This window comes from Mya arenaria, chromosome 12 (genome assembly GCF_026914265.1).
Source record: "Mya arenaria isolate MELC-2E11 chromosome 12, ASM2691426v1".
Lineage (NCBI taxonomy): Eukaryota > Metazoa > Mollusca > Bivalvia > Myida > Myidae > Mya > Mya arenaria.
In genome coordinates, this window is record NC_069133.1 from 8,132,646 (window position 1) to 8,155,170 (window position 22,525).

The following is a 22,525-nucleotide window of genomic DNA, read 5'->3' on the forward strand; positions in this document are numbered from 1 at the left end:
TAGTGTTCACTATTTGTTACGTTTTAACAAACAATAAACTGTATCAATAAAATAGTCTCTTAATTTTGAGCTGTTCGTTTTGGATTTATTTTGTGCAAAGTTTCATGTAAAACTTTGTTTTCCTTTTTTAAAAATCCGTATTTTAATCACCTCATCAGGGACCTATAAACCCTATTCGTTCTAAAATTAAGAATAGGTTTACTATAAACCCGTGACTTCATTAATGGTTTCATGATGTCTTCGAAACACTAGCTAAGTTATAATTTATATCTAAGAGCCGGACATAAAGACATTTTTCTTCGGTTGTCTTAAAAAAACACACAAAATATTGCAACATATCTAAATGTTTGGCAAAAAAAGGCCATGTTTATTGCAAAACGGTTTTTGACACATTGTTGCAGCCCTACTAGTCGGCACTCGCTGTATGAATAATTTCGGATGATAAGCTTCCAGTATCAATCCCGGTGATAGCTTTCCCGTAGGTCTTCAATCCGTTTTATTTGCTTTGCAGGAATATAATGAAATGCAAGACAAATGTGTTGAACAGAATTCATAAAATAGGGAAATACGAGTTCACCACCAACGATGCGAACTCAAACTTTAGACCGTTTTCATTTTTGCCGTTGTGACAATATTTTTACCGGAAGTGTTCAATAATCCGCGCACGCGCGACATTCAAATGTAAATTTTGTTATGATACCTTTATTTTTCTAATACAGCATCGATATACGGTAAAACATTGATTTCATTTACAATAGGCCTTCTTTATATACGATAATTTGAACGTTAAATCTGCAACAATGCAAATTCTAAACTGTCAGCCCTGTTGTTTTCTTGTTTATACAGTAATTATTTGGCCGTTTGGACCAGTTGTCAAAATCATTTCGTATATAAACACTCTTTTCCAGATATTTTGATAATACCACTATCATGTTATTTATGCACTGGGGGTTTAAACAAATTGCAAATATTGTCAAATTAAATACAATTTAAGAGACCGTCCCATGAATGTAGCGGTGGAAGGTGAAAACTCAAGGGACACCAGTTGATGTTTCTTAGTCCACCTAAATGGCCGTCAACGTGTCTTTTAACGATTTTGTTTTACTATAGCAGACTCGTGACGTCCACTATCCCAGCAAAAAGTAGCGAACGGTCCTTTCACAGAGAATCCTCGCGGCAATAATTTTGAAATTATCTCCGTTATAAATTAAAATCTACGAAAAATATTATTGCCTACTATTAAAAAAATCTGTATTCATGTCATTATGACAAAAACATGTTCAGATATCATAAAACACTTACATGTGTTTTTGTTTATCAAGAGTCACAATATCTGTAGATCTGGGAAAAATCTGACGGTTGTGTACAGTCAAGTTACCCTTAGCGGATCATAACCAATAGCGGATCACTCTCTTGTTGAATACATGCTATAAAGTTTATTTAATTGTATTTTTTTCTGAAAATTGGCAGTTATGTACTTTAAAGTGATTGTGAAAATCACAACAAATATTGGTTAAATCGAACTTCAAAATCATCTGTATCATACGAACGTTCGATGCAACTGTTTACGTGACCCAGTTGTTCCGGCCTCAATTTGATTGCAACATGTGCTTTTTCTGAGAACTTTTCGTCCAACTACAATGTGTAAGTGAACAATTTATACATTTTATGAAAGGTCAATATATAACCTCTAAAAAATGCATAACATTCTTTTCTTTCATCAATGAATTGTTAGAATTTGGCGGTCATAATTACGTGTGGGTAATTAACCAACCGCCATTTTGTTTATGCAGTGAGTGTGAGGGGTTCTCTCAACATAGTGAATTTGTACCAGTTTGTCATTGCCGATTTTTTTAAACATAAAACAAACATTGCTGGATACTTATGTTACTTTAATCATGATTAAAATATGAATTATAATACACATATCTAATTTAGTTTCAAATGTTTGACTTTTTATTATACATAAATATGATGTACAGTACTGTACTCACTAAATATCATAAAAATGATATTTATCAGCTTTAAATTTAAAAGACGCCTGTGTTTTAATTGGTATCGAGGATTGCCACTTCCATAAGTGTAAACCATGCAGTTTGTGATTGTTTTTAAAAATATCACTTGTGTTTTACAGATGAATGAAGATTGAATTTGGGCAGAGTTGACAACATTATTTATTGAGAAGAGTTGGTGGAGGTAAGTAACCATTTGAATCTGGAACAGAACATCACATTAACATTATCATATTGTAGCAGGGTACACTTAAAATAAATTATTTGAAATAAATCTCAAAGTTACTTGCTCATGGTTTGTAAAATCTTTAAAGTTCAGGTGGCCGTGTGGACTAGCCAGCTGTCTTCTACTCTTTTCTTCGTTTTCCCTAATTCTGTATTTAATTGAAATGATTTTCTTTCAGGTACCACCGCCACCTAATATATCTGCCATCAAAGCCAGAAGAGGAAGAGGCCATGATATCTCCACAGACAAGGAAGCCCATGATGAACCACAGTCTTCAGCAAGCTGTTGCACATCTATCACATTAGAGAACTCGGTTATAAAGGGGTACCATGTGTACAAGATAAACCCCTCAATAACTGACCCTGTGACAAAGCTTGTTGTAGATAGGGAATATACTTACATCAAAGATAAAGATGCATGCCTTGTGTGGATTCCTGGACTTTCTGAGTCTGATATCACTTTACATGACATGGTAACAGATGATAAAAGACAGCTTAAGTTGTCAGATATAGCTGCTCTTCCAACTGGCCATGTACCATGCATTCTTTGTTTTTACAATGTACTTGATTCGGGTGGACACGTGTGTGCCATCATGACTGGTGAACCGACGCCCATTTTCCCACCATGGCCTGCTCCATCTGAGAGTGGTGGTGGCGTTGTTATTCCATGTAAATATGTACTTACAGCAGAAGATGAAGTGAACACTATACAATTGTTAAGAGAAACACTCAAAAAGATGCCCGAATGTTATGTGATGAAAATAGTTGTTAATTGACATTGATATACTTGTTATTGCCATGAAAATATGGTGGACTAAAACTGATATATAAACTAATCAGTTAATTCATATGTCTTTAGAATGTATTTAGAATTTAATTGGCATTGTTTTGTTTTCAACAAATCTAGTGATTGATGTTATTGATCAAAGAATCTCCAAATTACAATTTTTGATTGTAATAAGTACTTTATATGGATTATGGTTTTGTTTAGTTGTTCAATGTTTTATACTCAAAGTAGCTTGAATTTTGATTCAAATTGTTGCATCTTTTGCCATCAATCTTGTTCACTCCAGTTTTCGTGATGTCTGTGTATTTTGTTCAGGTTTAAGAAATAGGTTTACCTTATACAGTACTACACATGTATTTCTAACAGCTTTTAACCTGTTACCTCATATCATTGCATAGGTTAGTTCCATAATATCAACACCTAGCTCAGGCTAGCTGGTCAGAATTTCTAGTCAACTTGTTATGTGTTTATATAAATTATATTTGTTCATATTTTACTTTTTAAATGTCTGTGATTTAATTCTTGATTATAATGTGATTTACTGTGATTTTATGATTCTGTTATCCTCAATAATTGTCAAATTATTTTTAAATGAAAATAAATGATCTCAATCAGCATGAGTTTAATCTATGCATAGAATTAGTAAATCCTATTCATAAACAGTTCACAGATTTACAAGCAGATGCATACACAGTTATTATTCATATCCATTTTGAAAATTTTATACAGTTATAAAAAGTCCAAAAGCTCTCAAAATTAACTGGACCTGAGTGTTTTCAGCTGGAAATTTGTTGAAATTATTTAACAAATCGGATATCTTTAAATATGTATGTGCGATCTCTACCGACTTGACGTGATACAGACCACCAAATAAGCATCCTGTCATGATATCACCTATAAAATGCATAAAAGAGGGACTAAATATATTTAACAGAAAAGATAAACAAACTGATTGTCAGTTTTGACAGCTAAAATCTCGCTTGAGAGAACCCCCAATATCGGAATGTCACATGATCCGTTATTGGTAAATTTGGTTCGCTAATGCCTCATTTACTCGTACATGCAAACAACGGTCAGTTAATCTGTTTCTGCACTGAAATTGAATTATTTTATGTCAATCAAAAGAGGAAATATTTTTCTTTTTAACGGTAAACGTTGCAATCTCAGAATGTAAAACGTTTGTTCAATGCACAGCATTGTTTCCATACTGATCCGCTAAGGGTAACACGACTGTACATGTATAACAGTATTCTTGACCAAGAATATATTTATGTGAAAATAATGACTAATGACAAATTAAATCCAGTTACGATCACTGTCAGGTATATATTGAACAACTTTGTCATTATTATTCAACATCGATGCATAATATTACTATATATCCTTTCGCCCAGTGTTAAATGGTAGAGAGTTATAGCGTCACAGGGATACATAAGAAATGTCATCATAATAATAAAAGGTATCCCTGATCGCTCATTATTGTAGCTATGATGTTTTTCTGCCATATAAATGACCTACCATTGAGCGTCAAATCGCAGGTTTGACTCTTTTGCAGATGATTGTTTGCTGAATCAACAGATAAAGAACACCTCAGATCACTTTTACCTTGGCAAAGATTTATCCGAATGTCTTCCACATAGGGCAAGAAATTCAATGCAAAATCTGTGTCAAAAGAAAATTATTCCACTTTTATGAGCTTGACAATACAAAACCACACATCGCAAAGTTCAGAAAAAGTGTTTGGCATTCGGACCGACTTTTGTTAAAAACAAAAATGTCAAAGACTCTGAAGCAGCTGTTGATATGGACTAACTCGCACTTAAACATAATGAAAATTTTGATTGGTCAATTTGTTGGCAATGTATATTTTTCAGACTGTACTGGTACCGAATTCGGAATCAAATAATAAATAACATTGTTTAAACATTTGGAAATATTCCAATGTACATGACAAAAGTTTATCATTAGCCTTTCCAAACATCATGCGATATATATACAAAGTAATATACATCATTTGGTAATGTATTTCAAATTTCCACTGTGTATTCAGCAGACTGGTGATGCATTACAAGATAGCAGGGGGTATGGTGCTGGCAGTGGACCCTGACTATTAAAACAATCAAACAAATTTGCGTAAAAGCATAAGCATACACTAATTATTTAACTTCTAATATAATAGATAGACGTGCTTCTAATAACACACATCCATAATATGACATTCCCTTTGCTGAACACTGAACAGTATAAAAAAAACATTTTTTAGCTCGACTATTCAAAGAATAAGGAGAACTATACTACTCACCCTGGCGTCGGCGTCACACCTTGGTTAAGGTTTTGCATGCAAGCACCTTTAAGTCATTATCTCAGTAAATACATCATTTATTGCTTTGAAACTTTGGATATGTATTCCCAACTATCTTTTATATTAAATTAATGAAGTTAGATAGCACTTATTCGAATATAATGCAAATAATAGGCCTTTATTATTTGACTTAGAAATTCTGGTTAAGGTTTTGTGTGCAAGCACACATGGTTAATATCTCAGCAACTACTTGATGTATTGCATTTAGACTTTATACAATGGTATTCAACCACCCAACCTACTTGAATAACCAAGTTAGATAACTGTATTTTGCAAATAATGGCCCTTCATTATTAGACTCAGAAATTCTGTTTAAAACTTTGCATGTAACCATATTTATGTTAATATCTCGGCACATCATGTATTGCATTGAAATCTAACCTAACAGTGATCCATGCATGTTTTGCCAAAACTTTTCAATCCTTACACTGAAAAGCAGCGAAATAGTCGAAGTGTTTTCGTATTTTTCCATTAAAAAAGATTACTTGGTATGTCTACCTAGTAGAATTAATTCCTTATGCGTGTCATGACTGGCTAGTCGATGTTAACACGTGATATTACCAAGTTAGGGGTATAGCATAATTATATCACCAGTTAACAATAAGCCTTCTTAGCTCAGTGGATACAAGGCTGGACTGCAATTTTGGCGACACCAGTTCGAACCCAGTCTTCGACAAAAAAAAATTAAATTTTGGTATTCTTTTTTACAATTATGATATCAACGAGTAAAACATTCTATCAAATAATTGTACTAAGATTCGTAACAGAAAAAAACATTTTTTGGTGCCAATCTGGTGTACAGTCCCTTTAAGACCAAAGACCTAGAAAACTTCAAGCCATAAAGGTCTTATTTGATCGGCGCTGAAAATGGGGCCAAAATTCTTTGTTTGAAATATGCCATACTATAAAATGTTAGAAATGTTTGGCACTTTGTCTCCTTTTTCAAAATTCTAATGGTCCTTGCCCCGTGTTCATCCATGTACCATATGTATTGCTTTAAACAGTTATTGAAGAAGATTTTGAATTTTGTTTTTTTTGTGGATGGAGTAAGGACTATTACAATATGAATCATTCTCGTCTCCTCACATGTCGATGTTTGATAATAGCCTATAAATGTGAAATGTGAATAGAAAATTAAACAGCTCTTAATAATTATTTTTATCAAAGTTTTTTTTTAACTGGTTTGACTAACAGTTGTGATTTTATTGCAGTATAAGATGGCTGAGATAAATGAAGACCTTATGAACTTTGAATGTGAGGAGAAGAGAGCAGCTGACAGGTCAAACTTAGACAAAGAAGATGAATATGACGATGAAAACACGGAAAACCAGGCGCTGACAATACCACCCAGCCTCGTACAGTCACCGGTCATTGTGAACTCTATCCTGAAACAGTCAAACAAAGACAACCTGATACAACTCTACACACCTATCCAGAAAGCAGAGAAAGGAAAATTGAAAGTAAGCTTGCATGGAAATGGTTTATTTATAGAAGTACAAGTATTGGCCATTGTAAGATGATCTCGGTTATCAGAAAAAAATGTCCCTCCATTTTGTTGCATTAGATGGTGTTATTGGAAGTCTGTGTGTTAACACGTGGACAGTAACAATAAATGCAATTTTAGAAGTATTAGTAATCAGTTGCTATATTCTCCATTTAAACAGAGAACTTAATAAGTATTAATGGTTTTGATTTAAAACAACATATGCAGCTTTAATAGGCAAACTTCTGTTTTCTCTATTATTACATAAAATTGTTTCTGAAACTGCTGGACTCCTTGATTTTTATCCTTATATTTGTAAGTACATACATGAAGAAGTGGAGGAAAAAAACATTTATAACACTGTTTTGGTTGTCTATCCATTCATCCATTAATACGGTATCAAAAGCATATTTGTCTTACAATTTAAAGGTACACTTTGGACATGACAGCTTGTTGGAAACTCCAAACATACGGCAAACCAAGAAGAGAGTCAACATCGCAGAGTGTATCCAGGAATCAGAAACAGGTTGGTTCTCACTACTAGCTAAAGTGTAATGGAAGTGTGCTGCATCCTGCCATCATCTGCCCTCGTGGGCACACTTCTTCCTTCATAGAATTAAGGGCTTAAGACTCTCAAATATTTTTTTTTTTTAAACTATAATGTGATTATAAATACATAACATATTTATTAAATCATGATGTTCAAACTATGCACTGCCAGATAAGAAGTCCCCTTTTCTGCAGCACCATGTCCTCTTTTTAAACCTGGCTTAATTCTAAGTAGTTCTAAGTGGTTGAAATAAGCCCACACCATAAATCCAAAAATAATTAAGAAAACGGTTTTGAGTTTGTATTTTGTAGAAACCATGTAAACAGCGTACACTTCCCACAATTTATACTACTGCTTGGATTGGGGCTTTGTAGTTTTTAGCAGTATTTTTTACAAAAATGTAAAGGTTATAAAATGGTACCAGTCTTTAAGAATAAATATGTGTCTTCTAGGTAAAAAAAATAGTTCACTAGCTCAAACCTTAGGTTTGCTGCATTGGTGTCTTGTCTATTTCTTATTTAACATTTTGAAATAGGCAAATGCCAATGGATGTTTTCTAAAGATTTAACTCTTACAAATCAATCAATTTATCCTCTGTATTCCTATTCTGATACAATTTCATGTTCCTGTTTGTTTGTTTTTAGAGACACCCAGTTCCCCAGTGAAGACAGAACCCAACCCACCTCAGACTTCATCATGTGAACAGAGTCACAGGTACAATTACTTGCAGAATTGATTGTTTCAAGATTATCCTGTGACAGCTTGTTTTCGTTTTTAAAAACAATATTTTGTGACTTTATTTGTCTATGAGTTATTCAAAAAGAAATTATTTTAATAATTTTAATTTTTGACAACTTTTTTGTTTTTTGTCTTGGAAAGAACCAATTTATGCGGAAATGCATGGAAACCAGTCACATAAGACTGCTGACAAAAAATTATATGGCAGATTTTTATAGTTAAAAAAAATGATGTTTTATGCATTTTTAGCTCGACTATTCGAAGAATAAGGAGAGCTATACTACTCGCCCAAGCGTCGGCGTTGGCGTCACACCTTGGTTAAGGTTTTGCGTGCAAGCACACATATGTAAATATCTCAGCAACTACTTGACGTATTGATTTGAGACTTGATACAATGGTACTTAACCATCCAACCTACTTAATTAAACCCAGTTAGATAACTATAGTTTGCATTTAATGCAAATAATTGCCCTTTATTATTAGACTTAGAAATTCTGGTTAAGGTTTTGCATGCACGGACACATAGGTTAATATCTCAGCAACTACTTTAGGTATTGCATTGAGACTTGATACAATGGTACTCAACCACCCAACCTACTCAATTAACCAAGGTAGATAACTCAAGTTTGCATTTAATGCCAATAATTGCCCTTTATTATTAGACTTAGAAATTCTGGTTAAGGTTTTGCATGTAACCACTTTTAAGTCAATACCTCAGCGAATACATCATGTATTGCATTGAAAAATTACACACAGGCTCCCAACCATTTAACCTTCTTATTTAATCAAGTAAGATAACTCTATCTTTCATTTTATATACTTTTTGCCCCTTTATTATGCTACTTAGAAATTCTGGTTAAGGTCTTGCATGTTAGCACACATAGGATAATACCTCAGCAACTACTTCATGTATTGCATTGAGACTTTATACAATGGTATTCAACCACCCAACTTAATTGAATAACCAAGAGATAACTGTATTTTGCAAATACTGGCCCTTTATTATTACACTTAAAAATTCTGGTTAAAATTTTGCATGTTACCACATTTATGCTTATATCTCAGCATGTATTGCATTGAAGTCTAATCTAACAGTGATCCATGCATGTTTCACCAAAACTTTGCAATCCTTACACTGAAAAGCAGTGGAATAGTTGAGCGCGCTGTCTCTGTGAAGCTCTTGTTCTTAAACCGTTAGTAACCCTTTTAGCAATAAAATATTAATTTTTCAAACTGAAATATGAAAATGTGTGATCTGATCGTATGTCAGCAGTCTTTTATCACTGGTTTGTAGATATTTACGCAAAAGTTGGCTCATTCCCAGACAAAAATAAATTAAAAAATGATGTCAAAATGGTAAATCTGAAAGAGTGCAGCTTTAAGATGTTGGGCATACATGTACCACTGATTCCAGTGTCCACAGTTGCACTTAAAAACCTTATTTAAAAAACAACAACAGAGAATGCTCTTCATCATCAGGATCACAGCAAAGTCTGGTCAATATTCTGCATACTTTTGACTGCAGGCACCTGAGCATATTTTTATAGTTTGATGTTTTATGGATTTGGCACAAATTGTCCTTGAACAAAGTAGTTTTTAAGTCTTCTCAAAATAATGTTAGTTTGTGTTTTATTTTTCCAGCCAAGCACCAGCACCGGTACCAGAAATTGCTGATTCCACAGACAACTGTGAGGAGGTTGCAATGGAAACCAGCTACTGTGAGGTGGCTGTGAAGGTATGTAGTTAGTAAGGAGGTGGTGCTAGGAGGTAATGCTCCTCAACTTTACTGTTATGTCGTAGTATTGCTTGTGTTTGCTTAAAGTGACACTCTTATTCAAAATCAATACGGTACATACACAGGTATAACAAACATACATTTTGAGTGATGAACCTTTCTATCAAATTAAACTTGGTATCCTTCATAAGAACCATTGTTTTTAACATAAATTACTCATGAATCCTTTTTGGTACATTGAAACAATTGTATTAATTGTCGGAAATCTTAATTGGGAGTAAGAGTGCATCTTTAATATAGTTCTGTGAGGCCAAATGAAAATGATGTTGTGGTTCTGGTTAACCCAACCAACCGTATTCTAATAACCTTAACCTCATATTTTAATATTTCTTTTGCTCTATTAATTGTATTTAGTGATACAGTAGACTTGTATAATAATTGTGTTGCTTTTTTGGAATTCATTTTATGTTAATGTCAAAATGTGTATGTATATATATATGATACCTAAACATTATAACAATGTTTAATGCTTAGTACACAATAAAATAATTTTCCAAAATAAAATACTTTCCCTACCGACTTAGCCTATTTCTGTTGTTTGCATTGTGTACCAGGAACCACAATATAATATTTGGCCTTTCAGTTATCAAATTAAGCATGCAACTTTCTGATGGACAAGCCTAAATTTTATACTCATGCTTTGCCTCACACTTTTTGGATTACTGTTATAAATGTGGGCAGTCTTTACAGGCATACTGAATAACACAAGTATTTGCAACAATGTATTGTGTACAGTTCTCATTCTAATATCTATAAAGTAAGTATCTGTTGAATATTGTGTATATTTTGTTAACTTAAGTATTAATCTCAGGATAAGCTTGTGTCTCTTAACTGTTCTTTTTGTATAGGCTGATGACACGGAGAGGAATATCCATGATGTTTTGTCCATGGCGGGTGATCTTCTCAACATGCTCCGCTCTGAAAGCACGTCATCTGAACCCAGCACAGCTGATGAGAGCAGTTTGGCTGAAACCAGAAGAGCGGCCAATGATACAAGACAACAGACCACAGCTGAGATAACGCAAGCTTCTGTTGAGAAAAACCTCACTGATAATGTTGTTCATTTGTCAGGGAAAGAGCCTGAACATCCAGAAACAGTTCTTGAATCGGGTGGATCTGAATTGACTACTGGAAACAATAAAAATGTTCAAATTTTGGAAGAAGAGCCTATGGACTTTGAGGAAGCAATGGATGTTGATGATGAAATTACCTTCAACATCAGGACCCCTGTCAGACAAAATTCAAAGCAAACACCAGTCAAACAGCCATCAGAGCAAACTACACCTTTAAAAGCACCTGAGGCAGCAGACAAGGATGCTGAATCCATTACAGTGAAAACAGAAGAAAATGAACCTGTCCAAAAAGATACTGGCAACATTGATGGGAATAAGGCGGATGTGGTCGTAAAACAAGAGCCTGCAGTAGAGGATAATAAATCATTAGAAAACATTGAGCAAGATGAAGGAAAGGTTACCAAGGGAAAAGGAGTAGAAAACAAAGAAGAATCTCCAGACAAAAACCAGTCTCCACCTACTACAGATCAAGCTAAACCAGCGGTATCAACAAAATCAGGGGAAGCGTCTTCGGATGAGGAGTTTATGTCTGCAGATGAGAACATGGAAGTGGATGCCTCTCCTGCAAAGGTAACACCTGCCAAACCTGCAGTGCCTCCTGAACTGAAACAAGAGCTGTCCCCAGAGAGAACCCCGCCAAAGGTTGGATACAATCTCAACTTTGATGACCTAGACGTCGAGAGTATGAATCCTTTTGCCACAAAGAAGAGCCTAGTGAACAGTCCTGATGTGGGTAAACCAGCTGGTGTAAAAGAGGTAAAGCAAGAAAGTGTAGTCACTGCTAAAGTAGCTGGAAAGACAGAAACTAAAATCACAACTGAAGAGAATAAGACAACAGATGATGTTGAAATAGAAGAAAAGACTGAAAAAGGTAAACCTGACGTTCAGAAGGAGACTGCACAGATTGAAGGCAACACAGAAAAAACAGAAAGCACAAAAACAGTTACTGATACTGTAAATTCTGAAGTGCATGAAAAACAAAAAGATGAAGACAAAGTTCAAGAAAGCAAAGACATAAAGGATGAGGAAAAAACAGACCTCAAGGGCACAGGCTCAGAAATCTTGAAAGCAGATGAGACTGTAGGAGATGATCAAGCACCTGTTCAAGAAAACACACCAGCTATCTCCGACTCTCCAGCCATTCCAATGAAGTCAGGGGCCTACAACCTCGACTTCCTTGATGACATAGATCAGCCTTTTGGCATAGATCCTTTTAAACCTGCAGCACAGATAGTCAACTCCCCAGATGTCGGGAAAACCACAACTCAGGTGCCACCCATGGAGTCTAATCCTTTCAAATGTAAGGCACAGCTTATGAATTCTCCTGTTTCTAGCAAACAGCCTGTTACCCCAGAAACAAAGAAACGGGATATGGGAAAGTCTGATAAAAATGACAACATCTCAGATAATACTAATGCGAATGTTAATGATAAAAACACTGAAGTTGATGTTAAAGCTGTTGCCAATGAAAAAGAAGTTGATACAAAGGCAACTACACAAAAAGAGAAAAATGTGGTTGATCCATTAGATGTGAAAGTCGCAGATGTTAATGATACTGGGTCAGCAACAGCCCCATGTGATAGTGCAGTTGACATGGATCCTTCTAAACCTGTAGCACAGAAAGTCAACTCCACAGATGTGGAAAAAATCACACATCAGGTGCCACCCTGTGAATCTGATTCGACACAGTCTGAACAGATACCCGAGGCTCCTAGTTCCCCAGTGATCCAGCCAGCTAGCTACGCTCAAATAGACTTTGATAACTTGGATGATGTTGATCCTTTTAAACCTAAAAAGCAAATGATGAATTCACCAATTGGTAAAACTGTATCAGCTTCAACTGAGATTCAATCACAGGAAATTGTTGATCCTTTCAAGCCTACAAAACAGATGCAAAATTCTCCAATTGCAAAACCTACCCTAGAAGTAGTTGAAAAGACTAAGGAAAGTGAGAATGCTGAAGTTAACAATGACCAAGATGAACATCCTAAAGTGAAATCTCAAGAAAACACTGTAGACATAGAAACTGTTGAAGATATAGACCCATTTAAACCAACAATACAGATGCCAAATTCACCTGCAGTTAAACAGACGCAAGAGGCTTTGCCATTTGATTTTGATAACTTAGATGAAATTGATCCTTTTAAACCCAAGACACAAATGCTGAATTCACCGCTTCCTCAAACTAGAGCAATACCCAGCACTGCTAAGAAAGACAATCCAGACAGTAATTCAAGCATTAGTAATGGTTCAAAACAAGAACAATTGGAGCAAATTTCAGATCCGTTTGCCGATCTTAATCCTTTTGAAGTGAAATCAAAAATTGCCAATTCACCAGAAAAATGTGTCACAAATATTGAAGAGACAGTTGATCCCTTTAAAACAAGTAATAAGATTGTTGCATCCCCTGATAAGACATTAACAGAAGAAAACCCCTTTGAAACAAAGTCAAAAGTAGCATGTACACCAGAAAAGAAGAATGCTGAGGAAAACCCATTCCAGACAAAGACTAAAGTGGCTACCACCCCTCCCTCTAATGCCTTTAGTCCTGCAAGATCACAAATACATGATGATGATCCATTCAAAACTCCATCCAAGCCGACCAATTCAAACCAAAAGTAAGTTGATTTTTTTTAGAATTTAAATGTTTATTTAATTGTTTTATGGTTGATTTATTTTTACAAAATACTTCAAAAATATGTTTTGTAAATGTAAATATCAATTTTTAATTTATTACTACATGAATTTTGAAAACTTTATGGACATGTATGTTAAGTATGTTGATACTGGTTTAATTCTTCCAAAATTAATCCATTTATTATTCAAATCTTGGTGGAAAAGGTCAAGTAATTTCCTGACTCGTTGCAAATTTGTTGATTCGACAAACAAGCTTACCTCTCTGAACTGTTGCAGTGCTGTCAGCCTGCTGGAGACGGAGACAGATTTTGAGGTACAGGGAGTGACACGCAGGGGCCAGACATCGGCTGAGGGAATGTATCCTGACATTGACGAGTCACAGTTTGTCTCTGCATCAGAAAGTAGGAACCTGTGATTTGTGTTTTTGATTTTAATTTGCATGACAGGCCTTTAAATATTTTGGCCATTTTTAGCTTGTCTGTTTTTGAAAAAAAGTATTGTTTTAGCCATCATGTCGGCAGTGGATGCCTCAACTTTGATTTCGTGCAAAAAATAGCCATTACTGCAAAGCCATTTCAAATGTTCACATGTTACCAGTGACAATATCAGATGATATGTTAATCAAAGTACATTCTTTTGACTCTCAATGAATGTTACGGTAACTAGCGATGCCCCATTAGAAACAGAAAAACATGACTGTTGGCTTCACTATTGATGCTCTTTTTAAGTTTCAAGCCAGTTTTAAATGTTTAATGCTTTATATTAAATTTAATATCTGGGGTTAACTTACAGAAACAAATGAATAAAAAATTCTCTATATGTTATTAGACCATTTTCTACTTATTTTAATTTTGGTGTACAAACGTCAGCGTAGAAAAAACTATGTTCGAAATTTTCACTTAAATGGATTATAAATACGGCCTTCGAGCTCTGTATGTTGTTAAATCATGATTGTTTTATCTTTCATAGTCTTCAATGACCCAGCAGCTTGGGAAATGCTGGAAAAGTTTGGCAGTGCAGCCTCAAAAGATGTAAGTTCACCTTGGCTTTAAATTGATTACTAAAATCTGTATTGAAAGGGAACAACTGCTATTGAATTATAGGACTAAATGAAATTATTATTACTTGGTTATTTTTTGTTGCTTATGCCTCTATGCAACCAATAAAACTTACCCATATCGAGTATGATCAGAATGCAAGTGGCTTTTTTTTCCTCCCTAGACTGAGTCGGCTCTGTCACGGATGTCACTGTATGTGAAGTTTGACCCTCTGGTTGATGCAGCACCCACAAACAACTTCCTCAGTAAGTACCCGCTTGAATGGATAAATGTCCCTGCATGTCAGGTATACTGGCACGTGCACTGTCAATGACGGATGAGTATTTCTTTGCATCGTTAAATGGACCTTGTTCACAGATTTTCTAGTAGCAGTGATTTTTTGGAAATTATTTTTACCGCCTGTGCCTTGCTAATTAGAAGAAAGTTGACTTTGGGGGAAAATACAAAATCACACCAAAATAGCTAATATAATAGCAAATATACATTATGTTGTGAAAGAGTTAGTCATGTCAAGATTTTGTTTATATTTCAAGAAATTCATTGCTTTTTTTAAGCATCAACGTAATCTGCATTCATCAAATTGGGGAAAAAATATTAATTTTTGGAAAAATGGACATTTTTTTGCAAAGTGAAACAACAATTAGAAAGGCAGTAAATTGCACCAAAAAATCACTGGGTAGCAACATTTTATTCAAACTGTTGAATTGATTCATTTTATCTACTTTGTTAACAAGCACCAAATGGCATCTGGCAGATAATCGTTTTAATATAATTTTGTAAATTTAAGCCTAAGTGTTACTAATGCTTTTTGGCATAATAGAGCATTTAATATTCCATTTGTCAATATCTGTTAACAGGTAGAGCTCTCATGTGAGCATGTAATATGTCTTATCATTGTTACAAGGTTTTTGTTCTCCTTTCATTCATAATTATTAAAAAAATATGTTGACATTGCAGATCCAAGGAGAATAAGTATACGTGCCTCTCAGCTGGAAAAGGTTAAAGAATAGTAAGTTATATAATACAACATTTTCACAGTTAATAATTATTGATAATTATGTGATTGATGTCACTGTTTGATTTATTTTTTATCAAGCATGAACAAGCTCATGTTATAATGTGCTTCTAAACTCAAAAATCAGTTATTGATCTCATTATATCTACAACATGTAGGTTTTCAAGTCAGGGGCTTTTTGCTTTATCTGTGTGCCTAGTCTTACATATAAAAGAAAGAACATGGCTTCCATAAAAAATTTGAAACTGGTAGTATGAACTTCCTGGTCATCAATATTGGAAATATGGAAGATTAAGTCTCTTGAATAAAAATAAAAAATCCACTATTTTCAACAAGTATGTTAAAAATCAAATAATTTACATATATATAATATGTAAAATTCACTTATTTCGATTATAATTATTCATTTTACTTAAAGACTGAATGAAATTGTGACCATAAAAGTAACATTGACACCAGGTTTTGATATTTTCAACATCCAAACTTTCAACTTTTCTTCAAAATGATTGAAGTTTTTGTACTTCCATGGAATTAATTTTGGAAGTTTTAACCCTGAATACGAGTTTTGTGAAGCTTCCTTGCTAAGTAACATCTACTCTGATTCCCCTACAGTGGCCTGGATGAGACCCTACTCCTGTTGGGAACACCCCCCAAAAAGCGTCGCCAGTCCATGGCGGCCTCTGGCCCACGTATCCCGCCTGGTGTAAACAAGCCTTCCTCTTCGGGCACTCCCATCCAGGCACAAGGTCCGGTGAAGAAACTGGAAACTGTCACAACAGAGCCCAATTCAGTTGATCTGATTATGCAGTACAGTCCTGCGAAGAGAAAAGAGGTAAGTAGCCTTCTATATACTTATAAAGTTACACAATCTAAGTGATTTATTTTACCATTTTGGAAGAAATATGGCTTGTGCTTCTGCGATGTTAAGTTCACAGCTAATGGTTTCTTGCACAGCATTTTCTCATTAAAATTGTCTGCATTACAAGGAAGTGTTGTGTGAAAACGTATCTTTTGACTAAAACAGCATGAACAGTACAATGCATATTAACTTTGAATTTTTCTGAAGGGAAATGACCATTTTGGTTTATAGAGAATTTCGCCACTGATACTACTTCTTGCAAATTAGCATGGCATTTCAAGTGTTTGATGCACTGAAGGGCCATGGGTTTAATTCTACCCAAATCCTACTCATGAATTTCAAATCAAGCCCAACATCTATAAGCCTGTCAATTGACTTTCCATCAAAAGAAACAATATTCAGTTGTCAGCATTTTGGCATTTACTTTGACATATCACAATGAACTCACTACTAATGAACTGGGCTCAACAGTGTATACCTGCAAAGCATCGGTAATTGAAGTCTGCATTGGTTTCCCTTTAACAGACTAACCAAATTGTAGTATTAATGTAAACTCACAAGGAATCATACATGTAGTTACCAACAAATCGCTATGAAGTGCCCAAAACTTGCTGTTTGAAACCACTTTTAGAGCAGTACAAATTTATGGACAAATGTCTCCTCACTAAAGGACATTGTGATTGTGATTATATTAACTGATTAAAGATCTTTGCTTAATAGTTCTTTATAAACAATAGTACAATGAACAAGCAGAAGTATCTGTAAAAAAACATATATATTTATATGAATGGTGAATGAACAACAGAGATAGGTGATACACTAGTGGTAAATAATATGTAAGCAGGTATTAGGAGTTCATAGCTTCTTGTTAAACAAAAATGGTGGTGCCCATCATGTTACATGTAATTTTTTTTGGTCATCCGGGGGTTTTGTGACCCTCATGCTAGCTACACTGTCTCTGGGGTCCCAGTTTACTGTTTTATCCAAGCATAGTTTATTTGGGCAATTGGAGTGATGAACAATTAGTTTAAAATGGCTGTCAGGGACTCTGGTTTTCTGTGTCTGAAATTCCTCTCTAATGGGCACTTTTGAAGGAAAGTGTTTGCATCTATTTATGTTAAACAATATTACATATTTGGCATGATTACTAAAAATGACAATTTCAAAAATATACAATTAATAACTGTGTCCGCTTGTTGTGGTTCATATATGCTTGATGTATTACAGGGAGGAGAGATGGCTCCTAGTACCATCAAGGTTGGCAGCTTGTTTGATGAAGAGCCAGAGGAGGAAGAAAATCTCTTCCAGGTAACTACATAACTGTAGTGTAGTGTAGCAGTAATGCTGGAAACGTGAGAGCAAGAACGTTCTATCGGCTTCTTCATTTTATGTCATTTAGAATCATTTCGCTAACATCCTTGTGTTGAACAACCATATTTTAAGATAAAGTAAAATACAAATCTAAAAACAAATAAAAGGTCAAGCCGGACAATAAAGCATGGGAAGTAAGATATGTTATACTACCACAAAAAGTAGTTTGACTGGGCTAATGCAATTTTTTTATCCCATTATGTAACTTCACTTAACCTCATTGGCATTCGAAATCAGCTGTATTACTGAGCTGGTTTAACAAATAAATTTCTAGTTCTTGTTTACATATATCAGTAGTGATCTTTCAAGGTTCCCTTTGATAAAGTTTCTCACCAAAGCATCCTTCCCACCTGAGCACAAGTGAGATTGGTTTGTAGTCACCAAGCTGGACAAGTTCATTTCCACCAGGTGCTCTGGTTTCCCCCACAACACAATACCACACTCTCGCACACAATATAGCCAGAGTGATTGATATAATGTTGTTACAACTTGTTTCATAATCATTGTCAAAAAAAGAAAGTTAAACAAAAAACATATTTTACCATTTTAACAATACCTGTCTGTGCATAGGAGCTGAAGTACACGGACAGTGACGTGCGACGTATCCGGCAGGAGATGCGGTTAGCCCTACAGGGGGAACTGATGGCTAAGGATCGTGAGTGGTGCACACGTCAGGAGGACTGGAACCGTGAGAAAGAGAACATCCTCACTCGATGGAAGGAGGACAAGGCCGAGTTCAAGAACCTCGAGTATGTTACACAACACTGGCATTTTTATGTCCGCTGAATTTTACATAACACTGGCAATTTTGTGTCCCATGAATGTAACATAACACTGGCAATTTTTGTGACATGTAATAGAAAATTTACGGGTTGTTTCTTTCCGATCAATATATTTTGTAAACTTTGTATGCACATAAGCCATTATCAGTAGGTGACCCCCTATTGATTTTGGGGTCAAAGATCAATGCTACCTGGGAAACAGTTATGTCACAAAAACAGCACACATGTTAAGTTGTTTTGGGAATGAATGAGAAAAAAAGTAAATGTATATATTTTTAAAAGTTCAAGGTGTGCTGGTTCAAGAAAATTATAAATTAAACGACATCATATATATCCTATAAATATAATAGAATGCAATATTTTTTATTTATATATATGTATATTCATATAACATGTATATATTATATATATGTATCCCCACATCTATCTTGGGATAAAGGAGTTGTGTTATAATATTGTGCACCTGCAATTTTCGTCACATATTCAGGCTCATAATAGTTATGGTCATTGACATGAAAAAAAATCGGCCTGAAAGGTCTTGAGTCCCTTGTAGCTCCAAAAGTATTTGGCTTACTCACATGAAACTTCATAGGAATGATGGTCACCATCAGTTGTTGTGCAGCTGCCATTTCTTTGAAACTTTACTCTATCTAACAATAGAAATAGCCATTGAATATGTAAAAAATGATCAGAATATTTTTGGATTAGGCCAAAAAAAAAAAAAATGTCTTGTTTCTGGTCACATGCCTCAAAAAAAACAGGGTCGGTAGGTAGGTGTTTTTTTTTTTGTTTTTTGTTTTTTTTTATTCAAACCTTTGGAATGAAATAGTATAGCGTTTGAAAAATGATGAAATATTGTCTGCCAATACAACATCATCAAATATGGCTTAAAGGAAACTGGACACAAGTTTATAACCATATTTATGTATTTATTAGTTTAACAGAACAACAACAGCACTATTACATGACAAGAAGCAACAAGTCCAAGACTAGAATTTGAAATAATCTCAAGAAACAATTGTCATTCTTTGTCAGAAAACAAATATAAACATGGATGGAAGAAACCGTAATACTGGGTATTTATATGACGTTCGGTATTTGAGAGAGACAAAGTATTTAAATCCATTCACTCAGCATAATGATTCACGCTTCGTCGGCATTATTTTGCCTTAATTCGTCCGATTCAAATAAACCTTGTATATGTGTATAGATAGTCTTTTGAATTACGAAAATGTCGGTGCCAAAACTGTCATTCTCGGTCGAGGCATTATTTGTTTTACGATGGCCCTTTTACGATATCTAAACAACCATACAACTTACCGAACATTTAGCTTCAAGTCGGACATTTTCTCGCTCGCCATGTAAATCGATGAAAAGACTTTTTATTGTTGTTTGCGAATGGGCAACTTTAATGACACTACAACCGTCGAAGTGCGAACATTTGTCTATTTTTATGGCTATCAAATGCGTAACAGATGTCGTCTGCGCAGGGCCAGCCATCTTCGACACGGCCGTATAAAAAACACGTCACGAATATAATATTACTGTCGGATAGCGCGGTTTACTCTTCGGCGCCGGGACCGGGAATCCCGGCTCACTTTACGCTAATTATAAAAAACGGTCTTTACGCTATAAAAAAAAAACGGTCGGGGGGTAAAAACTAGGGTCGGTCGGGTGACCAGAAACAAGACATTTTTTTTATTTGGCCCTATGATGAAGCACCAAACGTTTTGCACCTACATCTTGCAACTTGATAGGAATGTTAGTCAGCAAAGGCTGTTTTGTGTTGCGACCTGCCATTTCTTTCACTTTTCACTCCTTAATTCCTCAACTAAACATTAAACAATTTCTGCGTCCAGGTGATTTCTGGGGTATCCATCACGACTGTGGTAGCTCTGTTTGTTATTGTAGAAAATAAACATTGTATGTTCATAGTGTGAAAGGTATTTACAAACATGCATATTCCACCAAGGATTTTTTTTTTCGAAAATGGCATTTATACTTTGACAGTTTTAACAGGTTGTTTTTCTCTTTTCCAGGCAAATATTTTGTATGTTGGAGAAAACAGCCTATGAAATTTCAGGTATGCTTTGCATCTATTGTCTGATATTTACCGTCCTGTGCGTGATTTTGTCATAGATGACTTTAGAACCAGGTTCCTTGTTGAGATATCTTGACACAACATTGTCATTTGTAGTTGAATTCATGTCCTATAAGCATTGAAACTACCATCCAACCATTAATAAGGAAAGAAAAACTGTGTATATGTAAGCAAAACAAATTAAATACCAACAATAATTTGTTTGTTATGTGTATATTGACATAATGTCCAATGTTGGTTTCAGCTGCAAAAAAGAAGGCAGAAGATAAAAACAAGGAGTTACAGGTCGAGAAGGAACAGGTAAACTTTGAAAAATATATTTGTTCATCAGAGGTTGAATGGAGGTCACTTTTCTATGATTACGTAAAGGATATCAGACACCCTCTATGTGTATTGCCTATTTTTATGCTTCCCTAAGGGAGGTGAATATAGTCAACACTTTGTCCATCTGTCATCCATCCATACAATCCTCACACCCTTGTTGGGAGAATAACTTTAAAACTACTGATGGGATTGAAATAAAACTTGGTATTTAGATATATGACAATGAGAGGAAGTGCAATGAACAACAACCATAATCATATCATACATTGTTATCAAGGGATTTAAATGAAACTTGAAATATAGATGGAATGTTATGACAAATAATGCAGTGCACAAGAACCATTGTTGCACCCAACATATTTCTGTAGTTATCTTGCCATTTGATCTACCTGATATTTTACGGAAATGCTAGGGCCATATCTTGGAAAATAGTTGAAATATAGACAGATGGAAATGAGAGTAAGTGCAGTGAACGATAATAAATCTAGATCTATCTACATTTGCGGTATCATTTTAATCCATTTAGATTCTAGATGTAGATATTGCCAGTCAGTCTCTTCTACAAAAATTAAAACTAGATGATAACATGTTATTAGTAGCTTTAGGTGATTCGTAGCAAACATTGAGGCTCATAATCTTGTAGTACTTGTCTATGAAAGCTAGTGTATAGACATTGGTTGATAAGACTGTATTATCTTTAATTGCATTGTAGGCTGTGGAGGACCTTGCTGCCATAGAGAGGTCATTCTCTGACCTTCATCGGCGATACGAGAAAACCAAGGACATGTTTATGAACCTTAGAAAGGTAAGTGGTTTTTAATGTAAAATATGATAGAAATAGGTGCTTTGCATGGCGGCAGAAAGCTGGAGACATTAATAAATCAGTTGTTTATACATGTATCTGTGGCACCCTCTAATGGCAGGCAAGCAAGCTTTACTGTTAAACATCTTGAAATGTTGAAACATAAACTAATTAAACAATGGAAATCTTATTTAGTTTCTCAATTAATGGAAGAGAAGAGGAAGGATGAAACTGTCATAATAATATTCTTGATTATCATATATTTTTCGCTTCAGTGTTCTCCAAGAGATTCATCTTATTTACTTTGATTTCAAACCTTATAATATCATTTTAGAATGAAGAAACACTGAAGAAATATGCAGCCGACCTCATCGAGAAGTCAAAGAAACAGGATGAAAAATTCGACAAACTTAAAGATGTCTCTGAGGAAAAATTGAAAAAGTAGGGAGGTGTCAAAAAATAATATTATTGTAAACTGGTGTGTTTGGTATAACAGTATGTGTATTTCAGGTGATTAATTACATCATAAATGCTACATTGGAAGGCAACAT

The 22,525-nt window shown here is 34.8% G+C and overlaps 1 protein-coding gene across 2 annotated transcripts in view; it reads left to right on the forward strand.

The window, feature by feature from the left end:
* Positions 1 to 641: 641 nt before the first annotated feature.
* LOC128212081 (transforming acidic coiled-coil-containing protein 3-like) overlaps positions 642 to 22,525 on the forward strand; it is a 30,136-nt gene continuing 8,252 nt past the window's right edge. The window contains exons 1-17 of one of the 2 annotated variants that reach the window (XM_052917337.1): positions 642 to 681; positions 6,598 to 6,846; positions 7,299 to 7,395; positions 8,064 to 8,133; positions 9,799 to 9,892; positions 10,801 to 13,643; positions 13,939 to 14,063; positions 14,632 to 14,693; positions 14,884 to 14,965; positions 15,678 to 15,729; positions 16,348 to 16,567; positions 17,822 to 17,902; positions 18,536 to 18,714; positions 20,787 to 20,830; positions 21,093 to 21,148; positions 21,885 to 21,977; positions 22,309 to 22,415. In XM_052917337.1, coding sequence (XP_052773297.1) covers positions 6,604 to 6,846; positions 7,299 to 7,395; positions 8,064 to 8,133; positions 9,799 to 9,892; positions 10,801 to 13,643; positions 13,939 to 14,063; positions 14,632 to 14,693; positions 14,884 to 14,965; positions 15,678 to 15,729; positions 16,348 to 16,567; positions 17,822 to 17,902; positions 18,536 to 18,714; positions 20,787 to 20,830; positions 21,093 to 21,148; positions 21,885 to 21,977; positions 22,309 to 22,415 — 4,448 coding nt within the window. In that variant the 5' untranslated portion in view covers positions 642 to 681; positions 6,598 to 6,603. Of the gene's footprint in view, positions 732 to 6,597; positions 6,847 to 7,298; positions 7,396 to 8,063; positions 8,134 to 9,798; positions 9,893 to 10,800; positions 13,644 to 13,938; positions 14,064 to 14,631; positions 14,694 to 14,883; positions 14,966 to 15,677; positions 15,730 to 16,347; positions 16,568 to 17,821; positions 17,903 to 18,535; positions 18,715 to 20,786; positions 20,831 to 21,092; positions 21,149 to 21,884; positions 21,978 to 22,308; positions 22,416 to 22,525 lie in introns of both variants that reach the window. The other variant, XM_052917336.1, reaches the window with a different exon arrangement.